The 26,461-nt window shown below is 39.7% G+C and overlaps 1 protein-coding gene across 7 annotated transcripts in view; it reads right to left on the reverse strand.

The window, feature by feature from the left end:
- Nucleotides 1–213: 213 nt before the first annotated feature.
- MTHFS (methenyltetrahydrofolate synthetase) overlaps nt 214–26,461 on the reverse strand; it is an 81,989-nt gene continuing 55,741 nt past the window's right edge. For 4 of the 7 annotated variants that reach the window (XM_063698761.1, XM_004056628.5, XM_004056626.4 and 1 more), the window contains one exon: nt 214–2,349. In XM_063698761.1, the coding sequence (XP_063554831.1) occupies nt 2,117–2,349 (233 nt within the window). In that variant the 3' untranslated portion in view covers nt 214–2,116. Of the gene's footprint in view, nt 2,350–3,623; nt 3,765–11,377; nt 11,496–26,461 lie in introns of those variants that run through there. The other 3 variants (XM_019011204.4, XM_055363634.2, XM_055363635.2) reach the window with 2 other exon arrangements.

Below are 26,461 nucleotides of genomic sequence, written 5' to 3' on the forward strand. Positions count from 1 at the left end.
TAGGGGCATTTTCTCCCTTCCAATATCCTCTGCACAAAGACTACTGTGCATTACTGATCACTAGGGAGTGCTTCTCAGTGGCCCTCTGACTTTCCTGAATCTCAGCACCCTGCATTTTCTGGCCAGTTAACTCGGCATTCTGTCTGCACTTGAGGAGCTGGTAGAGTGGTTTTTAAATGCTCTCATTTAATAGAAGAATAACAGACTAAATTCAACAATGCCAAACTTTCCAGACCTGCAGCAGGTCAGGAATTTTACTGCTCTACCATTTCAGACCAACAGTCATGTCAGCTACATTAACATTCACTTTAACCTTATAGTCGAAATAATACTTAACAATATTTTTAACCAGTACAATAATGTGACTTCATAGCTTCTGAGAATTCAGTTTCCTTCCCTTTCCTCATCATACATATTATATTGTACAAATCCATATTCAGCCTGATATTTTTCAAATGTTTTTACTTTTGTACATAAAACATCAAATTTATGCTACTATCCAAAGAATAATGGATGAGTATTTTGAATGAAACACTTGCAATGTATTCAATTATTTCATTAAAAAATTATCTCTCTCACACACACACTATATGTCTAGTTGTCTACTAAGCATAAGAAGTATAAAGATCACTTCTTTTCTTTGGAGCTCACAGTATGGTGAAGGGGACAGATATGACAACAAATAATTTGATACATAAGACAACATGATAAGCAGATCAATGGCCAAGGCCACTCAGACAAGGGAAGGAACACTCACTCTGCTTGGGAAAGTAGCAGAGGACTTCACAGAAGAGGTGATGCTAGGGCTGAGTCTTCAAGGGAAAACAGTCTTCTAGATGAACAAAAGAAAGAGCATTTCAGACAGAGAGAAATGCATGCTTACTATGTGCAAATGGCAGAAGCCTGCAGCGCTCAGTCAGTGTTACAGGAGAATACAAGAGTTGGAAGAGAAGAGGCTAGAAAAAGTAGATGAGGAGACCTCTCTTAAGGGGCTTTGTATACAACAGAAGCCATCTGTTTGCTACCCAAGAGGCTCTGAACAGCCACTGGAAGACCTTAGTCAGGGGTGCTGCATGATTAGATTCGTGTTTTCTAAGATCAGTTTGAATGCAGCTTGAGAAATAAACTGGAAGAGGCAAGATGGAAGCCAAGGGAAGCAGGTGTGACACTCTCACCTAGTCCAGCTTAGAAATGCTAAAAGGCTGGACAAAAGGAGTGACAGGAAAATTGAAATGAGAGAATAGATTTAAGAGGCATTTCAGAGGCAAAATCAACAAGACCTGGTGACAGGATGGGCATGGCGTGTGAGTAAGAGAGCCACGTCTATTAAGACTCCTGGGTTTCTGGAGATGACCAAATCCTCCCTACAACAAAATTATTGCTCCCTAGCTGTGTTGCCATCTGCCAACTTTCAACCCACAGCAAATTTCATTTCCAAAGCAGAAACCATGAGTAAACAGAAATAATTTCTAACTTATAAGATACTAGATCTTAAACTCATCAAGGGCTGATACATGCAGTGATGGTAACCAATCAGTGGAGTGAAAGTATTTAAATCATAAAAGGTTTCCCTCCACTAACCACCAAAAGCTACAAAGTGTCCAACATAAAATTCTAGAGTGGGTAAAGGAAGTCATGATGAAGTGAGATAATATTCTTAGGGAATTCTGTATCCAAAGCAAATACCAACAAATAAATTAATAGTCCCCAAGTCTCCATGTGCCTGCCAGGACAGACCAGGTCATGACAGGCATAATGAAATACAGTGCCCACTCCTGCAAGTTTACCTTCCTCTCGCACTCAGTCGGAGCACAGTTCCTCATAAATATTTAACTTAAATTGCAAAGTAGACAGATCAACTTGTCACATTAACACCAGGAAGTTAAGCTGAAAATCACAGGCTGATAGCCTCCATTTTAATTAATATTCTACTATTCACACTTCTATTGGTTTTTAAAGATGGTTTTATATAAGGTATTTCATAATTACAATTTTAAAATGCAGTCTGTATTCACATTAATGAACAATTTCAACTAATTTTTGACAAGGCAAAAATACACATACTTTGCTTTACTCTCATATAAAACACTGATTATTTGGCTGTAGTAATCCAGATTTAAGATGCTGACGAGTCTTCGTAAAGGACTTCATCTACCTTCATGTCGTTTTCATTCACTGGGACCTGGAGGCAAATCTGTTCTTTGAAAGCCAACGCCAGGGTGTAGGGCTTCACTTCCTGATGCTGCAAACAGCGCTTCAGATAGGCATCATAGTAGCCCTTGCCCCTCCCCAGTCGGTTGCCATGTTTGTCAAACCCAAGGCCTGGCATGAAGATGAGATCAAGTCCCCCTGCGGAAAAGAGGAACAAATTTAAGAGGATTAATTGTTTCTGAAAGATCATTTCAGGATGTGTTTTTTGTTTTGTAATGACATCAATTCTTTCTCTGATTTCTAAAAACAATGTGTGACCATTAATATCCAAAAAGCACAGAGTTGGACAAAAAAGGAAATAAAACTTACTCAGCAACTTAGTTAAGTCTCTTATTCATCCTCAACAGATCTTTTACATATATCTGTACAAAAGTGCCAGATTCCCAGGCCTCATTCATAACTAGTTAAATAAAGAGAATCTCCAGAGATAGGGCCCTCTTTTTTCTAGCATCCTGGTGATTCTCCATACCTGTCAGGTTTGGAAATCAATGCCCCAGGATAATGACAGTTGGAGGGCGGGAGACAGTCAAGGAGGAGCCATAAAGGACAAAGCTGTTTCTCAGGGTCAGTGAGCAGAAAGAGAGTCCACTGTCAGGCATACCAAGCAGTTCAGACAGCCTACTCCCTCCTCATTTCCCCTCCCATTGGAGAAGGCAAGGCCAGGCTGCCGGGCTTCCCCAGACTCATGTGAGAGCAGGCTTTGACCTACTCAGGGAAAGGTACAAGATGGGGACCCACAACTAGTCCTCTGGCTAGAACCCTCTCAAGTAACACGAAGACCAGAACTGGCTATGACATTATCAGGACAGAATGCTGGAGCTCAGGGTGGGAGGCAGGGTCCTGGAGGCTATAAAAACCCAACTGTAGTAAGGGTGTGTGGGGATTCCCATGAAGATGGCAATGAAGGTCACTAGGTGAAGGACCTCCATGAGGGAATGGTACTCCAGCCTCTGGCAAGAAACATGGGGTAACAGTGTCAGCATAAGAGCCGCATTACATGTCAAACCCAGTAGTCTGCCCTGTAGCCTCCTTATACTGAGTCTTGGCCTCCTGACAGCTGTCCTGGGGGCTTCTGGGTGACCTATAGCTTAGTTGTGGACTAACCATTCATATAGCATTTGCTGGCAAGATATACCAGGGTTGGAAGCCATGAATTCTCCAGAACGGCGTGTTCAGAGTAGAGAAGATCAGACTGCCAACATGGCTAGCCCCCACTATCAGCAGATATTCTGACTACCTGCAGAACTGTGAGGTGAACTCAGCTTCTCTCTGGCTCCCAGCATACACCTGGTCACCCCTGCCTGCCAAAATCCAGCAAAGCATGCCTCAGATTACAGTAATGACCTTCCCCTGTAAACCTGCTTGTCTACTCCAATCCCAACTTGCTAAAAAGGTCCTGGTCACTGACCTCTGTCTTTCCTCCCTGTCCCTGTCCAGCTCATTTGTCCCTCTTGGGATTGACAGTGGACTGTGAATTTGGACTTTACTCCCTCGTGTCCTCTTTCTGTTGCCAGAGCACCATCAGGCTTGAAGTTCAGTTCTGTCTTCTATACCTAGAACACACAATGCACAAACCTTTCTAAGGATTCCTGCCTCTTTACAGTATGGCAAGGTGCTCTGTAAGGTCCTCTGGAGGACACACAGTCTCTTCCCTTCATGAAATGGCAGTTCAGTTAGTACAAAATATAACCGCATGTAATATCCATTCCAATGCATGGCAGCAGTCTCTGCCAAATGCCCCAAAAGCAACAGGGACAAATACTAGAGATCCCAGCAGGGGGAGAGCAAACGCTGGGTGGTCAGGGAAGAATTCATGGAAAACTCAACATGACCTGGATTTTTAAGATGTGTCAGAGTTGGGTCTAAGTATCTTTCAGAAACCAAAAGAAGGGTGGCAAGAGCTGAGTGAGGGAGTAGGGAGCGGGGAGCAGTTTACCTGCTTGGACAGAAGGATCAAACTGAGGAGTAGCAGAAGACATGACTGTAGAGTTCACCAGGTACAGGCATGGAGATTTGGGGTCAAAGGCACAGAGACCCCCCAGAACACAACAGCAAAAAACCAAATAACCCAATTAAAAACTGGGCAAAAGACTTAAACAGGATGGGCACGGTGGCTCATGCTTGCAATCCCAGCGCTTTGGGAGGCAGAGGCGGGCGGATCGTGAGGTCAGGAAATAGAGATCATCCTGGCTAACACGTTGAAATCCCGTCTCTACTAAAAACACAAAATATTAGCCAGGCATGGTGGAGGGCACCTGTAGTCCCAGCTACTCGGGAGGCTGAGACAGGAGAATGGTGTGAACCCGGGAGGCGGAGCTATTGCGCCACTGCACTCCAGCCTGGGCGACAGAGTGAGACTCCGTCTCAAAAAAAACAAAAAGACTTAAACAGACATTTGTCCAAAGAAGACATACAAATGGCCAACAGGCATATGAAAATATACTCAACATCACTGATCATCAGGGAAATACAAATCAAAACTTCAATGAAATACCACCCCACATTCATGAGGATGTCCAATATCCAAAAAATAGAAAACCACAAATGTTGGCAAGGATGTGGAGAAATTAGAACCCCTGTACACTGCTGGTGGGGGTGTAAAATAATGCAGCCATTAAAGAAAAGAGTATATGGGTTCCTCAACAAATTAAAAGTAGAACTACCATATGGCCCAGCAATCCCACTTCTGGGTATTTATCCAAAAGGATTGAAGTCAGGGTCTTAAAGAGATATTTGCACTCCCACGTTCATTGCACCATTATTCCCAAGTGCCAAGATACGGAAACAAGTAGGCATCGATGGATGAACGAACCAAATGTGGTACATACATTCGATGAATATTATTCAGCCATATCAAAGAAGGAAATTCTGCAATATGCAACCCATGGATAAGCCTGGAAGATATTATACAAAGTGAAATAAGTCAGCCACAAAAAGACAAATACTTTATGATGCCACTTACATGTGGTATCTAGAGTAGTCAAAATCTTAGAAACAGTAAGTAGAATGACGGTTACCAGGTGCAGGAGAAAGGGGGAGACAGAGAGTTGCCATTCAATGGATACAGAGTTTCATTCATGGAAGATGAAAAAGTTCTAGATATCTGCTGTACAACTGTGCTTACAGTTAACAATACTTTCCCAGACACTTACAACTTTTAGGAGGGTAGATCTCACATTATATGTTATTTACCACAATAAAAAATTTAAAAAAGCAAAGAGACCAAAAGAGAAGCCAGGAGAATAGTCAGGATTCCCACCAGATACAATACACAAGAAAGAAAAGGCAGAATTTTGGAACATCCACATTTAGGCAGTTGGAGGAAAAGAATGAAGAAATGAAACAGAGATAAGAAAACAATGTTCTCAAATCCCTTGAGCAAGAGTTAATCTACTCCCTCTTTTCTTGTTACTCCCTGTACTTTGATCACAGCTCTCACTGAAGTCTACCTTGTACCACAGTTGATGGTACACATCTCTGTCTCCCTCACCGGACAGAAAATTTCTTTGAGGGCCATAATTTTTCCAATTCCTCTTTCATCCTTGGATTTTAATAGAATTTTAGGCCAAAGAAACCCTGAAAAATGAATATTTTACCTGCAGAATGCATCAATCCTAGCATGACATCCTCTATTTTAATAATTCCGAAGTACATAAATTTGGCTCAAAGAGGCAAAAAAATAAAATAAAATAATAAAAATACAACTTTGTATGGCTGCTTTTTCAAAATGAGTTTTACACTTGAGAAGCAAGACGAGAATGGTTTTGGATTCCCAGGTAACTAAGGCTCGGAAACAACCCTTCCTAGGTGGAGGTCCTTACATCGTACATGCGGTGTTGTTGTTGTAGCCCTGCCCACAGAACTGTTCCTGCTGCTCCCTTCAACCATGGGGATCACAGGTTGCTCCTGGCCTCAGGTCCTTAAGATATACTTCCTAGTCTGCTCCCACTTCTGCTACTTGTTAAATCCAAGTGTTTTCCCTGAAACACATCATGTATTCTTTGCTTGACTTTATTTGTTGTCATCCTTGAAGCTCTTCCTGTGCCTTACCACCATCCCCACATGCATCACCCACCCCACACACACCCCTGGGGCTCCTCACACTTTGGGAACACTATGCTGGGTGTTTTTCCTCCTCAAAGGTGACAGCTCAGTGGGGCTTAAAAATCATGCAGAGGCTCAACAAGCTTCCCTCACACACACTGGTCCCACTAATAGAGGTAGACACCAGAGACACCTTCACACACCACAAGGTCAGAATTCAATAGGGGAGACAGAAGAAAAACCTTAGTCCGTGCACAGTTCTTCATATGCCTCTGGCATTGCTCTGTTTTCAAATCACCAAAGGCTCATTAATAGCGTCCACTGACAGTGCAATGTGCAAGAGCCAACCTGCTCTGATTTTAATCCTGTGTGCACTTGCTTCACATTCTGTGCTAGTGGGCACAGAGCTCTCTAGATGTCATAAGATTGTTCTGCAGAGTCATGGTTTGTTGAGTGTTTTTCTCCAGGCTTCGCTAGCTTTCCAATGTGATCTTGCATTCCAAAACTGCAAAGCTAACCTTTGGAAAACTCACCCAACCCCACATACTGCATTTATTTGCTCAAAAACATCTTCTGTCTTTTCATTTGGTGCTGGCTCTGAAACAGCAGTGCCCTCTGGAGGCAGTCTGATGTAGTGATTAGGGGCATGGGCCCTCAGGCTATTTCTTAGCTGTGTGATCATAGGAAAGCTACTGCAATCTCTGTGCTTTCATTTGTTTTCTCATCTGTAAAATGAAGTTGGTCATGAAAACTGTATTAGATAATGCAACATATCTGTTCACAACAATTATATGTATTAGGATAACTTTCTTTTTTTAAAAAAAGAAATCTCAGGCACTATTTCTTGAACCAGGTAGCAGGGAAAGGGGTACAGTTTCTCCAATATTTCAAGTATTTTTTGACCAGAGCTTTTACAATCTTACCTTAGAACTGGCTCTTACATGTTCTCTCAGCAAAAGGGTTCAACAGAGCCAAAAAAAGAGGAAGAAAACCAGGGGAGAATGAGGTTATAGAACGCAGATTAGCATATTTTTCCTACAAAAGACCAGAGAGTAAATAATTTAGGCTTTGCAGGCCTTAGGGTCTCTGTTAGAACATAACTCTGCTGTATAGTATGAAAGCAGCCAAAGACAAATGTAAATGAATGAGTGTGGCTGTGTCCTGATAAAATGTTATTTACAAAAACAGGTGGAGGGCCAGATTTGGCCTGTGGGGCTGCAATGTGATAACCCCCATCACAGAACATAAGGAAAGAGAGTTTCAGGGAGAGAGAAGTAGACGCAGTGTCAAATGTGGCAGAATGGACAAGTAAGGTAAGGACACAAAAATATCTATTAGATTTGGCAACTAGGAAATCACCGCGTCAAGGATAATATAAGTGGAGAGATGGGGACAGATGCTGAGCTGCAGAATCTTCGTTGACCAGAAAAAAAGCCTAGGTAGTAGGCCTTGAAAAAAAATGAAGAAGTAAGATTCTATAAATGCCTCTACTTCCTGAGACAGAAGTATTAGGCTCTGAGGATTCAGTTCACCGTACAAAACATTCTTATTAATTCTGGCAGCGAGGTAGCCTGGGCCCCTGACACTTCCTAAGATGTCCTGAACTCAGACTCCCTGTCCTGAGCTTTTCAGAATATAATCAGTTCAGCTAGTGGACTGTCTTTACTGTAATACTGAAAAGAAGGCTGAAAATAAGTGTTAGAGCCCAAGAGGTATGTGGGCACCTTCCTATTTGCACACCTTTGCTCCTGCGACACTGTTTTTCATTCCTGTAAGGGTTTTCTACTCTTTTTGTTACCTTATTTATCATAACAATCATAATATCACAAATCTTAAACTTCCATTGAGTCCTCCCAGTCCATGCAGTTTGGTGTGACCACCTCTTATCCTATACTGTAAGAATGCCTGTGGTCCATTAAGTAGTAGGAATCCTTCTCCCTTCCTTCTAGGAACAGAGCTTTTGTCTTTCCCCAGAGAATTTGAGCTCATTTCTGTTTACCGTGAAAAAAAGAATGACAGTGAAGGATATAAGGGATATAATGAGTAGTCCCCTTGCTGTATTTATTTTAGCTTCCTGACTATATCCAAGGAGTGACTTGTTCAGATTATCCTATGAGATACCTAACTCTTAACCAAAGTCCTGCTTCTAGAAGAGAAGGAGAGCACAGAAACTAACATTTGTAAAGCGCCTATGATGTGTCAGGCAAGATGCCATATCCTGGAAAGAGAAGGATGAATAAAACCAGCTGGTCAGTACATCTACCTAGGGAGGCAGGAGGGTGGGAACTATTATCCCCATTTCACAAAAGAATAAACTGATGCTCAGAGAGGTCAAATTACTCCCTAAAGTCATTCAACTCATAAGAGACTCAGCTCATAAGAGGTGAAGCTGAGGGCTTGCTGTTCCAGATGGATAATATACGTGGTCCTATTACCAAAAGATACAAATGAGATTAAGTAAAGGTATGGAGGAAACACAACAAGGCCAAGCATCTTAGAGGTAGTACAGGAGAGGGGTTAAGTGTGTAGGATTCTAGACAGGCTGCCTGGGTCTGAATCCAGCACTACCACTTAGTAGCTATGAAACATCATCAAAATTACCTTCACCTAAAATCTAGAATGGATAAGCATATTATGATGTAAAGAGTCTCTAAGCTATTAATACCAAATGTCAACTTAATCAACTGCTGCATGCCTACTCCTCAGACCACGTGGCTGATTACAGAGAGACACAGGCACTTCCATCAAACATGCTTCTAAAACATGAAGAAGCCGAAATCCTAAAATAAAATACAGAACCAATAATTCATGATAGCTCTTGAGGCAGAACTGTCAAAAATCAATACCATATGTTTTGAACTCATTATGATTGCCTTAGAAAGAACAGACTGAAGCACAACCTCCTTGAATCACTCTTCATATAAAACAGTACAGCACATACAAGGCAATAAAACCATTTACATGACTGCAGTAATAAAATATATTCAACTTCTGATTATATACAAAAATTGGGTTTTTAAAAAACATGGTTCCCTGCAAATCTATAACATACTTGAGGAGGAGTTAACTGAGCCACCTATTATTATAGACTGTTAATTTTTAAAAATTACATTGTAAACATACCTTCACTCTTTCTGCTATGAATGGTCACAACCTATTTTGGCCATCTGGGAATATTCACACTGAATCAAACACACTGTAGTAAGAATCATCTATTAAAGACATGATCACCATAATTGATCACTTCTGCATTCTTACTATAAAATTCTTTCTTTTAACACAGATACTAACATAGGCACCAGAATATAGCGACCGTATTTGTCACAAAAGCATTAGAAATAAGTACCAACACCACGTAAGGAGGCCCTTCTCCTAGTATCCCTGGGTGACACGGGTCATTCTGCTAATCAGTTAATGAGGTATTCAGAATATAAGACAATCTGTGTGCATCTTATATTTAAAACCTAAGTGTATTATGGGTTCAAGGCTTTCACTCAATCTTATGAACACTATGTGTTTAAATGAAGGAAGCAGGAGGTGACAGGAATTTAGACTCTTCTAAGTAAAGCTGAAAAAGCAAATAAGAAATGTGGATAATATTTAGTGACTTGGCTGCTGAAGATCTCACAGCAGCACTTTCCTCCTACCTAATCCAAAGAGCCTAGAAAAATATCAAGGACAAGAGGCCAGAAGTCAAGATAAAATGGGTTATAGAAACCAATCCTTCTACCCATAATACAGGTTCACCCCTATAAGGATATCTCAGGAAGGATACGAAAGAAGAGTGGCTACCTCTGAAACAAAGTATTAAAGAACAGGAGACTTGGATGAGAAGACTATTTTACACTTTCATAGTACTCTTCTATATGGTTTACATTTTTATCATGCGCATATGGAACCAAATTTTAAAAAATATCATCCTTATATTTTTTAAACACAAACATCAAGGACAAGAGCCTTGGAGGCAGTCCTGCACAGCAGTTATCTGTGCAGGCTTTTACAGAGACTGCCTGGGTTTGAATCCCATAACAACCATTATTAGCTAAGAAACATTAGTAAAGTTACTGAAATTCTCTTTGAAACCCAATTTCTTCTCCTTCAGATAAAAATAATGCTATCTATTTTAGAGGGACTAAATAAAGGAGGTAAAACTCTAGTAAGTGTTCAATAAATTCTAGCCGTATTATACTTGGGGATATGAATAATGCCTATCCTCTTTCTGTTGACTCTGAAAGTTATTTCTTGAGTCATAATACTAACACTACAAGAGCTATCACGCAGATTTCCTATCAGCCCAAACCATGTGCAAGGGTGGGCCTAGCTCTCTACTGCCACCTCCTGTCAGCTAGAAACATGCAGGTGAGAGCGGTCCGTAAGAAACTGCTCAAGCCTTAGGCAGAGGAGGAGCCGTGATGGCTCACTGAAATACAGTCTCCGAAACACGTGTGATAGGAAAGCATTCCTCTGTTAGAAATAGCCTTTCTCTTTAAAAGGCTCCTTTGAGATGTATCTGTTTACAAACCAAGAAAAATGAAGTTGCTCTTTTATAATTTCTTTCAGCACATTCAGCTGTGTGCTAGACACTGTGCTAAGCTCTTTGCAAACATGACTTAATTTAATCTTCCCAACAGTTCTGTGAGGTATATATTGCTATCCCATTTTCAAATTGGAAAACCAAGATGATGTAATTTGCCCAAAGTCATACAGCTAGGAAATGCAGGCCTGGGAATGTGAATGGTAGTGTAGCTCTAGTGAAGTGTGGAAGCTCTTTGTTCTTTCCCTACGAAATTAAAGCAGACAGGGAGAGCGCTGCTTATTTGCCTTGGTGGTGGAATCAGTCAAACTGGATGCAGCGTCTGTACCAGTCAGGTCAGGGCCATGGTGAGGGACAGATGGCACACTCAAACTAGGGAAACTAGAAAAGATTAATAAAGAGATGGAGATGCTTAGAGAAAGCAAGAGAGATGGTACAGTCCCTGGGGTAGCTGACTGTACCAACAACTTGGCCTGAAGGTGCAAGGGGCAGGGCTGGGGAGGGCATGGTTATAAGAACCCGCATAGCTGCGATGAGAAGGCTGCCTGACTGGAGTGTGGATGTGCACTGGGGGCGAGGGGTAACAACCTGCAGCCTCTGGTCTTCGTTGCTGCCTGCTGATGTAGTCCACAGAGGCTGGTCTTCCTTGCCACTAAGCAAGTAGAAAAGATAGACAGTGGATCTAGAGGCGGCCAACCAAAATCACCTAGCAAAAGACCAAAATATGGTTATTATCAGTGGTTACTCCTGGCTTGGAGATTTGGGCTTATTTTTTATTTATTCTTTATGTCTTATCTTTATAAGAACAAAGCTATTTTCCTTTAGAAAAAAATATTTTTATCAATACGCAGAAAAATTTCCAGTCTTCTTTTTGAAGAGGTACTTCAAACATGCTATTTTCTTAAGTATGTTTTTTATATCTTAAGCCTACTACGTTGTCTAGAAAATAACTCTAAAATCATGTCAACAGATAATAGTAATTTGATTTACATTATTTTCTTAGTCAACATCATCATCACCATCACCATAAACAACTACAATTGTATATGAAAGAAGCAAGCTAGGTTGCTGCAGACTGAAAAGTGGGAATGGTGTCCCAATACTTTACCACTGGGGTTTGCAAACTATAGCCTGCAAGTCAAATCTGGTCCACTGTATGACTTTGTAAATAAAGTTTCAATAGGACACAGCCATGCTCTGTCTTCACACTAAAACAGCAGAATTGAATCACTGCAACAGACACTGTATGGACTACAAAGCCCCAGATATTTACTATCTGGCCCTCTGCAGAAAAAGCACCCTGCCAATCCCTACTTTACAGCTTCTGCCATAAGGTTTTTAACAAAAAAAAAAATCTATACATCAGCTTATCCTATCTTAGCAGATACTGACAAAAATAAATCTTACTGGAAAAAATATAATTTAAACTCTCTTTACTGCAGATATGTAAAAATGCTCTGCAGAAAATAGGATCCACATCAGCAGTAGATTAATATAAATGGCATTTCTAAATATTAAATTTATTTGGCATCTGAGTTGTTGATAATCAGATGGACCTAAAAATGAAACAGAGAAGACATTAGAACTTCCTATTATTTTTCACTAACTGTAGGCAACCTCTGCTTCTCTGATTTTACTCATCTGTAAAATGGGTGGATGGAACTTTTCAATAACTTTTTTATTAACTTTCATTTTAGGTTCAGGGGTACATGTGCTAGGTTTGTTATACAAGTAAACTCATGTCACAGGGGTTTGGTGTACAGATTATTTCATCACCCAGGTACTAAGTATAGTACCCAATAGGTACTTTTTCTGATCCTTTCCCTTCTCCCACTCCCCATCCTCAAGGAGGCCTCAGTGTCTGCTGTTCCCCTCTTTGTTCCATGTGTTCTCATCATTTAGCTCCCACTTATAAGTGAGAACACGCAGTATTTGGTTTTCTGTTCTTCTGTTGGTTTGCTTAGGATAATAGCCTCCAGCTCCATCCATGTTGCCGCAAAGGACATGATCTCACTCTTTTTTATAACTGCATAATATTCTATAGTATATTATGTACCATATTTTCTTTATTCAGTCCACTATTGATGGGCATTTAGGCTGATTCCATGTCTTTGCTATTATGAATAGTGCTGCAATGAACATATGTGAGTATGTGTCTTTATGATTGAACGATTTATATTCCTTTGAGTATAGACTCAATACTGGGATTGCTGGGTCGAATGGTAATTCTGTCTTTAGTTCTTTGTGGGATCGTCACGTTGCTTCCCACAATGGCTGAACTAATTTACACTTCCACCAGCAATGCATAAGCGTTCCCTTTTCTCCACAATCTCACCAGCATTTGTTATTTTTTGACTTTTTACCAATAGCCATTCTGACTGGTATGAGATGGTAGCTCGCTGTGGTTTTGACTTGTATTTCTCTTATGATGAAAAAATTTCAGCATTTTTTCATATGCTTCTTGGCCATGTATATGTCTTCTTTCGAAAAGTATCTGCACATGTCTTTGCCTACTTTTTTAATGTGTTTGTTTTCTTCCTATAAATTTGTTTAAGTTATTTATAGATTCAATATCTCAGATCTCTTTAGAATCAAAGCTTAGTGACTCTGAGAATTTAAGGACAATACCTTGTTTATCTGTGTGATTCAATCAAGAAATAAATTAAGTCAGTCACAAAAAAAAAACAAACATTATATGATCCTACTTAAATGAAGTCTTGAAAGCAGTCAAACCCATAGAATCAGAAAGTAGAATGGTGGTTACCAGAGGCTGAAGAAAGGGGGGCAAGAAGAACTGTTTAATGGGTATAGAGTTTCAGACACGCAATATGAAAAATTCTGGAGATCTGTTGCACAGCAATGTGAATATACTTAACACTCCTGAACTGTACCTTTAAAATGGTTAAGATGGTAAATTTTGTTATGTGTTTCCTTACCACAATAAAAAAAGAAAGAAAGAAAGAAATTAGGCATTTAGGGAAGAGTCTAGAGGGCAGTCCATCCTATGCTCACATTCATGTGAGGGTGTACTCAAGAAAGAAAAGTCTAGCTTACTCTTAAAAGCAGTGAAGAACAATTTCTTCAGATACAGAAATACAACGGTGTTTTGGAGCTATTTCTATTTTTCTCAGTTTTTAGAAGATGAGCTCGCAAAGTCACTTTTTTTTTTTGAGACAGAGTTTCGCTCTTGTTGCCCAGGCTGGAGTGCAGTAGCATGATCTCGGCTCACTGCAACCTCCGCCTCCCGGGTTCAAGCCATTCTCCTGCCTCAGCCTCCCAAGTATCTGGGATTACAGGCATGCACCACCATGCCCAGCTAATTTTTATATTTTTTTAGTAGAGATGGGGTTTCGTCATGTTGGCCAGGCTGGTCTTGAACTCCTGATCCTCAGGTGATCCACTCACCTCGGCCTCCCAAAGTGCTGTGATTACAGGCATGAGCCACCGTGCCTGGCCCACTATTCTTAATTAATTATTGCACAGTATGATTTCCAAGCCTTAAGAGTTTAGTAAAATGGAAACTTCTTCCTGTCTTTCACCATTTTTTTACTGAACTGTTAAATGAGCACTTGAAAGTCCTGCAACCTCTCTGGTTCAGTATATTTAACTAAAATAAAATTACATAGTACATTATATTTCTTCAGCTTGCTCTCTTCTTGCATGCCTAAGAGGACTCATAGCCCAGCTAATATGAGCCTTGTGCCATCTAGAACAAATTCTATTACAGCAAGTCTATGATAAAGTAACCTATTACTTTGAAATAATAGTACATGGATTTTATATAATGTCCTTTTCCAGTGAGTTCCAAGTGCCTTTTCACTGCAACTAGCCTTGTTATCTGCTTCAATAAGTCCTCTTCTGGTGGGGGAGAAACTTGCTCTTAAAACCCAAAATCCAGCTGGGCACAGTGGCTCACGCCTGTAATCCCAGCACTTTGGGAGGCCAAGGCAGATCACGAGGTCAGGAGTTCGAGACCAGTCTGACCAACACGGTGAAACCCCCGTCTCTACTAAAGATACAAAAATTAGCTGGACATGATGGCGCGTGCCTGTAATCCCAGTTACTCAAGAGGCTGAGACAGGAGAATTGCTTGAACCCAGGAGGCAGAGGTTGCAGTGGGCCAAGATTGCGCCACTGCACTCCAGCCTGGGTGATGGAGCGAGACTCCATCTCAAAAAAAAAAAAAAACAAAAAACAAAACATAATCCTCTCTAAAACCTTCTAAAACAGCTTTACAGGAAAAGAGCAGAAAAAAGTTTCAATCAAAATTTAATGGATTCAAATCAATAAATAGTCATTACTAATGACTCACTTTATGGAAGGCCCTGCCCAAGGAACTATAGATAACACAGAGATAAGTTACTATCCATGCCCTCTAGGACCTAACAACCTGGTCAGCTAAAAATGCATCTAATCAGTTGTCTGTAAAGAGATAATTAAATAACAGTAATAACGGGTAGAATAATGTAAGTTCCAAGGTAATAGGTACAAAGGAAGGAAGTTGTATTCCCTTGAGAAGGGAGTTAAACACAGGAAAACCTCACTAGGGAGGTGGCCTATTGTATCAACCATGAAAGGATGAGTCTTTTAGAAAGGAAAAGTCTTTTGGAAACAAGAACACCTGGGTTTTAGCCCACCTCTGTTTGTGTGACTTCGGACAAGTCATTTCCCACCTAGGCCTGTTCTCTTATCTACAAAATGAAAAACTGACTTAGATGATCTTCAAATCCCTTCCAATCCAGATAATCCCCTATGTGCCAATTAAATAACTAAAGGATACAGAAATTGGGAGACTGAAGACAAATCTGTCTCTGTGGACTAACAATAAATTTGTAAAACACTGACATCTGCTGGAAATTAAGAAAACTACTCAATCCATCTCATAAATAGCCTTTAAAAACCTAGTCTTGAATACTTTGTTTTGAAAACATGTTATCAAAGATGCAAGTTTCTTATGAAATTATATCTTCTAATATTTTATTTTATCAAACTTAAGAAAATTGTGAAGAAAATAACTTTAAAATTACTTCAGAAACATCTGTTTCCATTTGGAAATTTGGGCCTATGCTCCTATGCTTTCCTATATGACAAAAATAACCAGCTTAACAACACAATGGACAAATTTCTATTTGTAAGAACAAATATAAACTGATCTGGAATACACTTAACAATATACTTAACAGGATCAGTGCAGTAACAACATGACTAGAAGCAAAAGCATTTACAAAGGAACACAGCAAAGTCCTGGAATAAATGGGGAGGCACACCATATTCCTGAAGAAGACTGAATATTGCACAGAAATCCATTTCCCCCAAATTAATCTACAAATTCAACACAATTCCAATCAAGCTCTCAAGGGGATTTTGGAAAAGAAACTAACAAAATTCTTTTAAAGTTAATCTTAAAAAATAAATTTAGAATAGTCAGCTAAATTTTTCAAAGTAGAAATAATGGGGCAGGACTCATCCTACCAGGTATTAAAATCCATTGAACAGCCATTATACATCTATATTCATCAAAATACTATGGCACCAGTGCCAAAATAGGCAGATTCCACAGATAGTTTGGAAAAGACAAAAACATCCAGATACACACCCAAACATATATAAGAATTTTGTTCATGAAAAGGTAGGGAAAGGGTAGATTACTCATTAAATGTGTTCGGACACCTGGCTAACATTTCTTTATAAAACATATTCTCAGCCGGGGGCGATGGCTCATGCCTGTAACCCCAGCACTTTGGGAGGCCGAGGCGGGCAGATCACCTGAGGTCAGAAGTTCGAGACAAGCTTGGCCAACATGGTGAAGGCCCGTCTCTTCTAAAAATACAAAAATTAGCCAGGCATAATGGCGGGAGCCTGTAATCCCAGCTACTCGGGAGACTGAGGCAGGAGAACTGCTTGAACCCGAGAGGCAGAGGTTGCAGTGAGCCAAGATTGTGCCACTGCACTCCAGGCTGGAAGACAGAGAGAGAATACATGTCAAAAAAAAAAAAAAAAAAACCTTATATTCTCTCCCTGTATACATAGGGATTCAAATAAAAATTCAAAAAGGATTAAGACTTTAATATTTAAAAACACAAAATACTAAGATAAAATGATGATGATTTATATAAACTCAAGTGAAGTAAGACCTCCTAAAAATAAAGCCAAAGGCAAAAATCCTAAAAGAAAACATTAATAAACTTTACTAATAACATTTTAAAACATCTGTATCCTCCCCCCTAAAATACAAAAAGTTAAGAAAAAGGTTTAAAAATGAATACAAATTGGCCAGGCGCGGTGGCTCACGCCTGTAATCCTAGCACTTTGGGAGGCCGAGGTGAGCAGATCACGAGGTCAGGAGATGGAGACCATCCTGGCTAACATGGTGAAACCCCGCCTCTACTAAAAATACAAAAAATTAGCCGGGTGTGGTGTCGGGTGCCTGTAGTCTCAGCTACTCGGGAGGCTGAGGCAGGAGAATGGCGTGAACCCAGGAGGCAGAGCTTGCAGTGAGCAGAGATCGCACCACTGCACTCCAGTCTGGGCAACAGAGCGAGACTCCATCTCAAAAAAAAAAAAAAAAAATGGATACAAATTATTTGCAGCATACATGACAGGCTAATGGTTAATCTTTTAATATATAAAGAATTGTTACCAACCTGGAAGAAAATAAATGAATACCAAGAGAAAGATAAATTCCCGGAAAGAAATGGGGCAAAGAACAGCACTTTACAAAAGATGAATTAGAAAGGTTAAAAAACATTTTAGAAAGCTTAGTATATATTTTGAAATTTTCAAAAGGAGTGTATTTTAACCATTATAACTTTTCAAAGAAGCAAGGAGAAATTAAAATTTAAGGATTTTTTTTTTTTGATTAGTACTTCAAAACAAAACCAGAAATACTGATAAGCCAAAATTAAGTTACTTCCAAGGTTGAAAATTCACACAGATGCCCACAATGAATTTCTTCTGAGAATAATTTTTTCAATATATTAATGAGGTTTCTGGTTACTGTGTACTTTCTTGAGAGACTTATTAAAAGGGGTATGTTTCCTTCTGATACAACCTCATGTCAAACCACTATTCAAAGTTAAAGATTTAATTACAACTTCCCTTCTGAAGCCTTCTCACGCACTTTAGGCAAAGAGAAATCTCCATCTTGTGTTCCCAGAGCACTCTGGGCACATCCCAATGGGATCCTTAGCACCAGGACTGAAATCACTAGTTCATGTGGAAGAGTCATCGTCGTCATCATCATCATCAAGCACTTATATGCACTGGCATTGTACTAAAAGCTTTATGTAAATTTCCTATTTAATCTTCAAAACAATCTAGTGAAGCAGATATTATTACCCTCATTTTCAAATGATCAGAGGCTTAGGTGAAGGGGTTTACTCATGTCCACTCAGCTAGTATGCAGCAGTCAGTAACTAGACTCAACTCCACCTGAGACCAAAACCTTGATCCTAACCACTCCTTATCCATCGTCCCCCTCCATACACCTGTCTTCCCCAACAGAATGTGAACTCCTATGGCCAGACGCCACTGCCCCTTATTTATCTTTTTGTTTCCAGGGCATCACATGGAGGCTACCACACAACTGGTAGTCATTAGTGCACGTTCATTTGTTATTTCGGCCATTCATTCACTCAGGGAGAGGTCAACATACTCTCGTGTTGGTGATGAGTACGTAAAGTGGCATAACCTTTTTTAGTAAGCAATACAGAAACACCTATAAAAATTTAGAATTCATAGCCATTTCATGGATAGATGTTGATCCCATGGACTTACTTGCATAACTATGCAGAAAAATATCTATCAGGATGTTCTTTTTTATTTTTATTTGTAATACCTAAAAAACAGAAGCAACCCAAATAGCTATCAACAGAAGCAACCCAAATAGCTATCAACAGAAGACTGGTTAAATAACTTAGAGCACATCAATGCTATGTAACCATTTAAAACACTATGCTAAATCTATATGTGTTGCTATGAAAAGAATTCTATGGTTTATCAACAAGTGAAAAAGTAGGATGCAAAACAAGATGTGAACTCCGATCCTATCTGTATAAATTTTTCAAAAGGATACAAATAGATACATCTAGAAGGATACACAAGTATATTAACAGTGGTCACATCTGGGGAATAGGCTGGGAAGAAGAGGGGTGGGACGTTTTCTTTCATACCCTTCTAAACCATTTAAATTATTTACCATGTGATTAGTTAGATGGCATGTAATTACTTTTAGGAATGAATGAATTGTTGCTCTACTGTTTGGCTTTTTTTTTCCTTTTTGTTGTTTCTAACAGCAACACAGACTAAGATAAAGTACAGTTAACTTGGGTTGGCCAAGACGGCTAACTGAATCAATCCTCTCATATCCCTGTTTTTCATTCAAAGACTACGTCCTTATCTTAAATATCTGGCAGCTTGTGCACAGATATGCCCCCTTCCCACCCCCAAAAAACTAACTAACACACCCTATAAGTAACATCAACCTTTCCCTCAAATTTTATTTGTTAAACCTTCAAAGGGTACATGAGAGAGGCAAGTCTTACCTGGGGTCAGCCAATCAAATCTGCTTTTTATCTATGGTTTATCACTAACTGAACATACAGCTCAAAGTACAAAGTTAATTACTACTTTTGCAAGGAGAAATTGAAAATGCTGATGGGTGAGCAGCACGACAATTCTTGTATTTCTAATGTCTTACTCTCATTGATCATATCAGCCCTCACAGAAGACTATCTTGCCTAAAGTTACCATTCCTCATTCCAGCATCCCTTTATCATTTTGTCCTGCCCTTTCTACAGCAAAAAGAGGTATAAAAAAAACTATCTTTACCTGTAGTCTCTTAATTCTAGCAAATTAATATCCATTTCTATACATTTGAAGATTCTGCTGTTTTCTCCTTTTAGCTAACCCCTTCCAAATTTATATTTATAGTTTCTCTCTACTTTTATAAATTATACTAGGCTACAAAATAGTTTCAAAAACATTTCACCTAGAAAACCTCATCTAGAAAGGCAAATTGATCTTGGTCCATCTACATTTGCCATGGCCTCATCCCCTAGCCACTAAGATCCCCGTTTGTAATATCAGGGCACACCCCAAGACCATACTCTGGCAAGTCCTGAATCAATATCTCCTATGTCCTGACCTCCAGAGCTATATATCCAACTAGCCATCTACCAGCATTTCTGGGAGGTCCCGGAGCCACCTCAAACAGGATTCACTGTGTGTCCCCCAACCCCCCACATCTCCTCTCTCTTCTGCATTATTTGCCTAGGTTAAGAACATGACAGGCAGATGGCAAAGCCAGACTGTCCCTCAACAGCCTCAAGTGGCCTAGAGACTCTACATGCTGCATATGTCAGAACTTGTTCCATCCTCTCCATTTCTAAAAGTGGTCATCATTTCTCATCCATTCAAATCCATCAGATTCCCAAGGGATGGTCCACTCCCAGTTTCTTTGGCTGTCCCTTGGGACAGCCTGTCCTCCTTATTTCTGGCAGAACAACCTTTCCCAAACATAGAACTAGTCATGTCACTCCTATGATTAAAGTCTTTCAATAACTAACTCCCAGCACCTACAGAATAAAATTCAAATCCCAGATGTGTGACATACAATACCCTTCACAACGTGGGCCTCCAGCCTCAGCTCAGGCCATGACACCAACTGAAATCACAACCTGCCTTGAGCTGAATGCAGCACAGGCTGCTGGTTGCCCATCTGGACATCATTCTCTCTTTCTCCTTAGTAGCAGAAAAAGAACTTTATTCAGGAGGCCATGAATCCCACCGCAACACCACATTTCTCACCTTCCCTGGTAGTTATGTATGACCTTGTGCCTAAGTTCTGACAAATGGGACTTTCAAGGTGAAGGATGCTCTTTTTCCCCCATCACCCTCTCTTTCCTCCTGCTGACTACAATTCAGAGTTGATAGCTGAAGCTTGAGATACCAGGCAGGACCATATGGCATATGCAGCAGGATCTGTCCCTGATGACTGTGGGGCCTGTACAACAGCCACAGACTATAAATACAACTCCCAGACTTCTTTTCCAAGCATCTCACCGATATTTTGAAGTTTTCACTGATACTTTGGAGTTTTCTGCTACATGCAGCCAAATCTGATTCTAACTGATAACCTGAGCATGCCCTCCTTTTACCCACCTCCACAGCACATGACGGCAGTAAGGAAAGACACCGTGTGCCATCCCACAAACAGCATGCCTTCAGGGAAAGCAGACCTGGCAGGACGACCTGGCTCTGCCTTTTGACTGTGGCATGCCCATAAATAATGCTCTGAGACTTACTTTCTGCAACTGTGAAAATGAGATAATAATATAGTCATGATGAGTAATAAGCTTACATATGTAAGAGCACTTAGCATAAGGCTTAGCACTTAGTAGACAAAGGGTAGCTACTAATAATTTACCCATGTCACTGTCTCTGTACAAAAAGACCTTGGGGCCAGGTACAGTGGCTCATACCTGTAATCCCAGCACTCTGGGAGGCTGAGGTGGGCGAAATATCAGAGGTCAGGAATTTGAGACCAGCCTGGCCAACATGGTGAAACCCCATATCTACTAAAAATACAAAAATTAGCCAAGTGTGGTGGTACGCGCCCATAGTCCCAGCTACTCAGGAGGCTGAGGCAGGAGAATCGCTTGAACCCGGGAGGTGGAGGTTGCACTGAGCCTAGATTGCACCACTGCACTCCAGCTTGGGCAACAAAGTGAGACTCTGTCTCAACAAAAAAAAAAAAAAAAAAAAAAAAAGTCCTTGAGAGTAAATGTCCAGAAACTGAGCTTTCATAGACCTGTACACACTTTCTGGTGCTTACTTCAATATAGTGTAAGACACTTGACTCATAAGCAGGGTCCAGGCTGATGACAAGTTAGTACCCCCATGCTTGGCACAGTGTCACACACAGTAGGACTCTCAGAATATTTATTACACAAGTGAGTGAACAAATACAACACTTAAGAAAGGAAAAGAAAAAGGCAGAGTGTACATAATTGATCACTGGGCTCAGCTCCTGATTTTCATTTGCCTAATTCTGATTTCTTTTTGGCCTTAGGCAGATGGAATAGAGAATATTTTTATGGCTGGCATTTGCAGTTTTTTAAACAACAAAAACTGTTTTTTAAAAAGTCAAAAAGAAAAACACCCCAAAAAATAAACGTTCACTCCAGGCAAACTTCCAAATATTGTGATGTGTTTTCTGTTTGTTTCAGGGGAGAGGTTCACAATGAAACAAAATATTACAGCAACCTTTTGCAGATTCAAAAGGTTAAATTCAAAATGTTATCAATAGTGTAACTCCCACTGTTTTTACAAAGACAACCTTGATCCATAAAGATACACAATTTCTATTATAAGAAGACGAAGTGGAAATGTACCTGAACTTGTAAAACTGTCATTATTTAAATATGTCTTAAAATTCAAGATAAAGACCTTAGCACAAATATTTGACTTTCTACTTTCATTTCCAGTGAAATGAACAAAGGAAAACAAACTTGGGAAAAATGTCTATTATGATTAGAAACCAGGAAAGAATGCCATATCTAAGTCGGAAACTTAGAGGTATTTCTGCAAGATATAATTTAGGAAAAAGGGACTTTGATAATGAAATACATGTTAAAGAAAAGTCTGCCTTGGGAAGAGCCGGAAGGAAACCAGTGTGGAACTGCAGTCAAGCCCCCAGCCAGGAGGAGCAGCTATACGTATTGTAATGATGGGTCTCTGGGCAGCAAGTTGCTAAAAAGCAAATCTTGACCCTTCTTGGGTCTCAGACACCTAGTGCAAAGCTGATTTAATGAGGAAGACCACCTCAGCCCTCATCTCTGCTTACCCTCAGCAGTGTACTAGGCAAAATGTGGGTATGGCCATGACTCCTAACAAAGGCTCCATGTTTGGATCTTCTGCCCCTGCAAATACTGGGCTATGCTGACAACAAACAACCATGGAGAAAACAAATCCTTCATACAGTGGCAAAGCTCCCTCCAGCAGGTGCCTACAATAATCGCTTATTCCCTTCTCCCCTCAGTTTACTGCATCTTTCTCAAGCAAAACAAAATGTAGCAAATTTAAACTATTCCCTTCTTTCTTCATCTGGGCCTGAACACCAATCATACAATCTCTAACAGAGCCCATCAGAACTACCAATAGCAGGCAAACCCAAACCTCTTTAAGGTGAGGGAAGAGGGAAAACAGTCACTGCAGTTTGAAATTTTATAAGTTTTTTTTTTTTTTTAAGGAGGAGGAACAGGAGCAGCTTTTTTTTTTGTCTCTGTGACAGCGATGGTGGCATTCGAGAGGCTAATGGCTAAGAACAAATCCAGCAGCAGGAATATGTCCAGTCCTCATGAATAAAAGGATCTGTGTTTTTTCCCTCAGAGGACCTGATCATGGGTACAGAAGATAACTATTTGAGTTCAACGGTTTCCTTTTTCCTAAGTTTTCCCCTTGATTTTCTCTTATGTCTTCCAAATATTTACCTGTACATTATTTGGTGAAAACAGTTACCTGATGGAAGAGTTTGAATCTATGCTTCCCAGAAGTAACCCAAAGGCATTTGAAAACAGCAGTGAGAAAGAGTGTCCTGGATAAAGCATAATGAAAAACATCTTGTTGAGAGTTAGGATCTGGGCACAACCCCCAAATAAAAAGGGAGCTGATGTGGATGCTTCTACAATACAGTAGGATGACAGCCAAGCAGACAGTAGGTGTGCAGGATCTCTTCAGCAGGCGAGACCCTGGGACTGCCTCCTATTCAGTGCACGTGCATACACAGAACACCAGGGCAAAGACACAACCTTCCAAAACATTTTTTTCTTAAGAACTGCTAGTGATTGGCCAGGCACGGAGGCTTACACCTGTAATCCCAGCACTTTCGGAGGCCAAGGTGGGTGGATCACCTGAGGTCAGGAGTTCCAGACCAGACTGACCAACATGATGAAACCCCGCCTCTACTAAAAACACAAAAAAGTTAGCTGAGCGTGGTGGTGGCAGGCACCTGTAGTCCCAGTTAGTTGGGAGGCTGAGACAGGAGAATCACTTGAATCCGGGAGGCAGAGGCTGCAGTGAGCCGAGATCGTGCCATTGCACTCCAGCCTGGACATGCCACTGCACTCCAGCCTGGACAGCAGAGTGAGACTCTGTCTCAAAAAACACCTGCTTGAGATTAAAAAAAAAAAAAAATACTCTTTTAGGGCCAAAAAAGCAAATCTGCAAAACCACATACACCAACAATTTATCTTACTTTCCATTTTCCCCCACTCTCCAGCCTCCCCTAACTCACCACTCCTATGAACTATAGTTTCTACAGGATAAAAATAGCCTAATATATCTTTTATACATTCCTATTCAAACTGATTCAGGTATATTGTCAGAGCTATCATCACTATCTTTCTCAACTCAATGGGAACTTGAAAGTTAGCAAATTATATAAATGAAGAACAATTCTTGGTTGATTATCACCATCAATTAACTGTTCAGGTGATTTTAGAAAGCCAAACTCTCAATGGAGTAAAATCAATATGCTCTAAGGAAATAAGATTACGTAGCAAAAAAAAAAAAAAAGGGGGACATTGAAGTTTTCTTCAGGCCTCTGTATGTATATTACCATATGTCACATATGACAAATTTATCTCATTTTCACTTATTACTAAATAGATATTTTTCTTGTAATCCAGCTAAATCTTTATTCTCTTGTAGCTTGTTATAACTATCAAATTCTGAAATATTTCCAAATATTTTAAAATGTTTGGAAAAATGAAAAATATTTTTAAAATGAAAAAATAGAAAAGAATGTAATGATGGTCATAAAAAAAAAACCAACAGAAGTTTTCCAAACACATTTCTTAACAATGCCTTAGTCACCAGTAAATTACTAGAGCTAGTATATGTGGGACATAAATTTCTAATTAATGTATCAAGATAATGTTTTAGAGAAAGTTTCTATCAGGAATCTAAAAATGACAATTTTCTAAATATAAAGATGAAGAATCAGCACTAAAAATCTAAAGTTCTTTTTTAAATCTTCAACTTGGAAGAGTATCTCCAGTCAATACAGAGACCTACAATCTACTGGGATCATAGAAGAATGCACACTATAGCTTTGAGTGGGGTGTGTGTGTGTGAGAGACAGCAAGAGCGAGAGAATGAGAGAGATCACACACATGTGAGAGTGAGCCCAGCAATCCAACGTTGGTATAGACCATGCTAGCATTTTTTATTTTTTATTTTGAGCGAGGTCTGAATTTTCTCTAAATATTTTGCAGTCTGTAGCACAGTGCTAGGAGACAGTAAAAGTAATAGCCAAGGTGTTGCATGCAAAATCAAGTATCTAGCTTGTTTTAAGCAGACTAAACTTAAGTAGGAATTTCCAATGAATAAAGCAGATTAGGGAGAAGCACAAAATATGTAATAGCTTTTATTTTATATCAACTTTTTCTTTCCAATTTCAATGTAGCATTCAATATACAATAGTGATTTTTCTGCAACTTCGAATATAATTTCATGATGTTGAGAATGAGTCATTATTGAAAGAGCTCTGTATCAGGTTTGTGTGTGGAGCAGATTATTTCCTCATAGAAGATAATCTTCTTAGATTCAAAGAGAAATATAGCACGTACTATGAAGGGTTTGGGGAAAGGAGAGGTATTTCTTGGTGTGATGGTTAATTTTATGCATCAACTTAATTGGGCAAACAGGTGCCCAGACCAAATATTATTTCTATGTGTGTCTATGAGAGTGTTTCAGGATGAGATTAACAATTGAATGAGTGGACTCAGTAAAGTGGACAGCCCATCTCAGTGCAGGGTGGCCTGAATAGAATAAAAGGCAGAAGAAGGAATTTGTCCCTTCTTTCTTGCCTAACTGCATGAGCTAGGCCATCTCATCACATTTCCTGCACAAGGACTAGAATTTACACCATAGGCTCCCCTGGTTCTCAGTCCTTCGGACTTTGAGTAAACACCACCACCTTTCCTGGGTCTCTAGCTTACAGACAGCAGACTTTGAGACTTCTAGGCCTCCACAATCACGTGAGCAAATTCATTATAATAAAGCTCCTAAAAGTATAGATATAGATGTAGATATAGATGTATACACACACACACACACACACACACAAACATAAAACTTATTGGTTCTGAGAACTCTGACTATACACTAGGTGCATTTTTTTTTTAATGTAAACCTTTTCATGAAAAATGAAAAAACAGTGAGTGTTGGTAGCTTATTTGATAATACATACGGTACTTTGGGGTACTGTGACTACGTCAGGTCATAAGGAATAAAAGTAAATACGTATTTATGCCATCAGCATTTAATAAAATATACAAAAGGAACGAAAGCAGACTCTTGGCAAATGAAGTATTTTTAGTCATTGTACTTACTTAAAGAGAAAACAACTCCACAAGTATCCTTACTTTGTTGTGGTATTTAATTACTATTTTAAAAGTTAAATTCTATATCTCTCACAATAAAGATGGGGAGAAGAACCAGTCTGAAGAATCAGTGCAAATATTTCCCATTAAAATAGACATATTTCAGGACAAAGCTTTTAACAATGATATTTGAGAATATGCTGCATCTATAATATAAAATTAGAAAACACAGTCATACAAAAGAATAATCTGAGATTTGTAACAATTGCTTAGAGGTTTTTGTTTT

This window comes from Gorilla gorilla, chromosome 16 (genome assembly GCF_029281585.2).
Source record: "Gorilla gorilla gorilla isolate KB3781 chromosome 16, NHGRI_mGorGor1-v2.1_pri, whole genome shotgun sequence".
In the NCBI taxonomy this organism is placed as follows: Eukaryota; Metazoa; Chordata; class Mammalia; order Primates; family Hominidae; genus Gorilla; species Gorilla gorilla.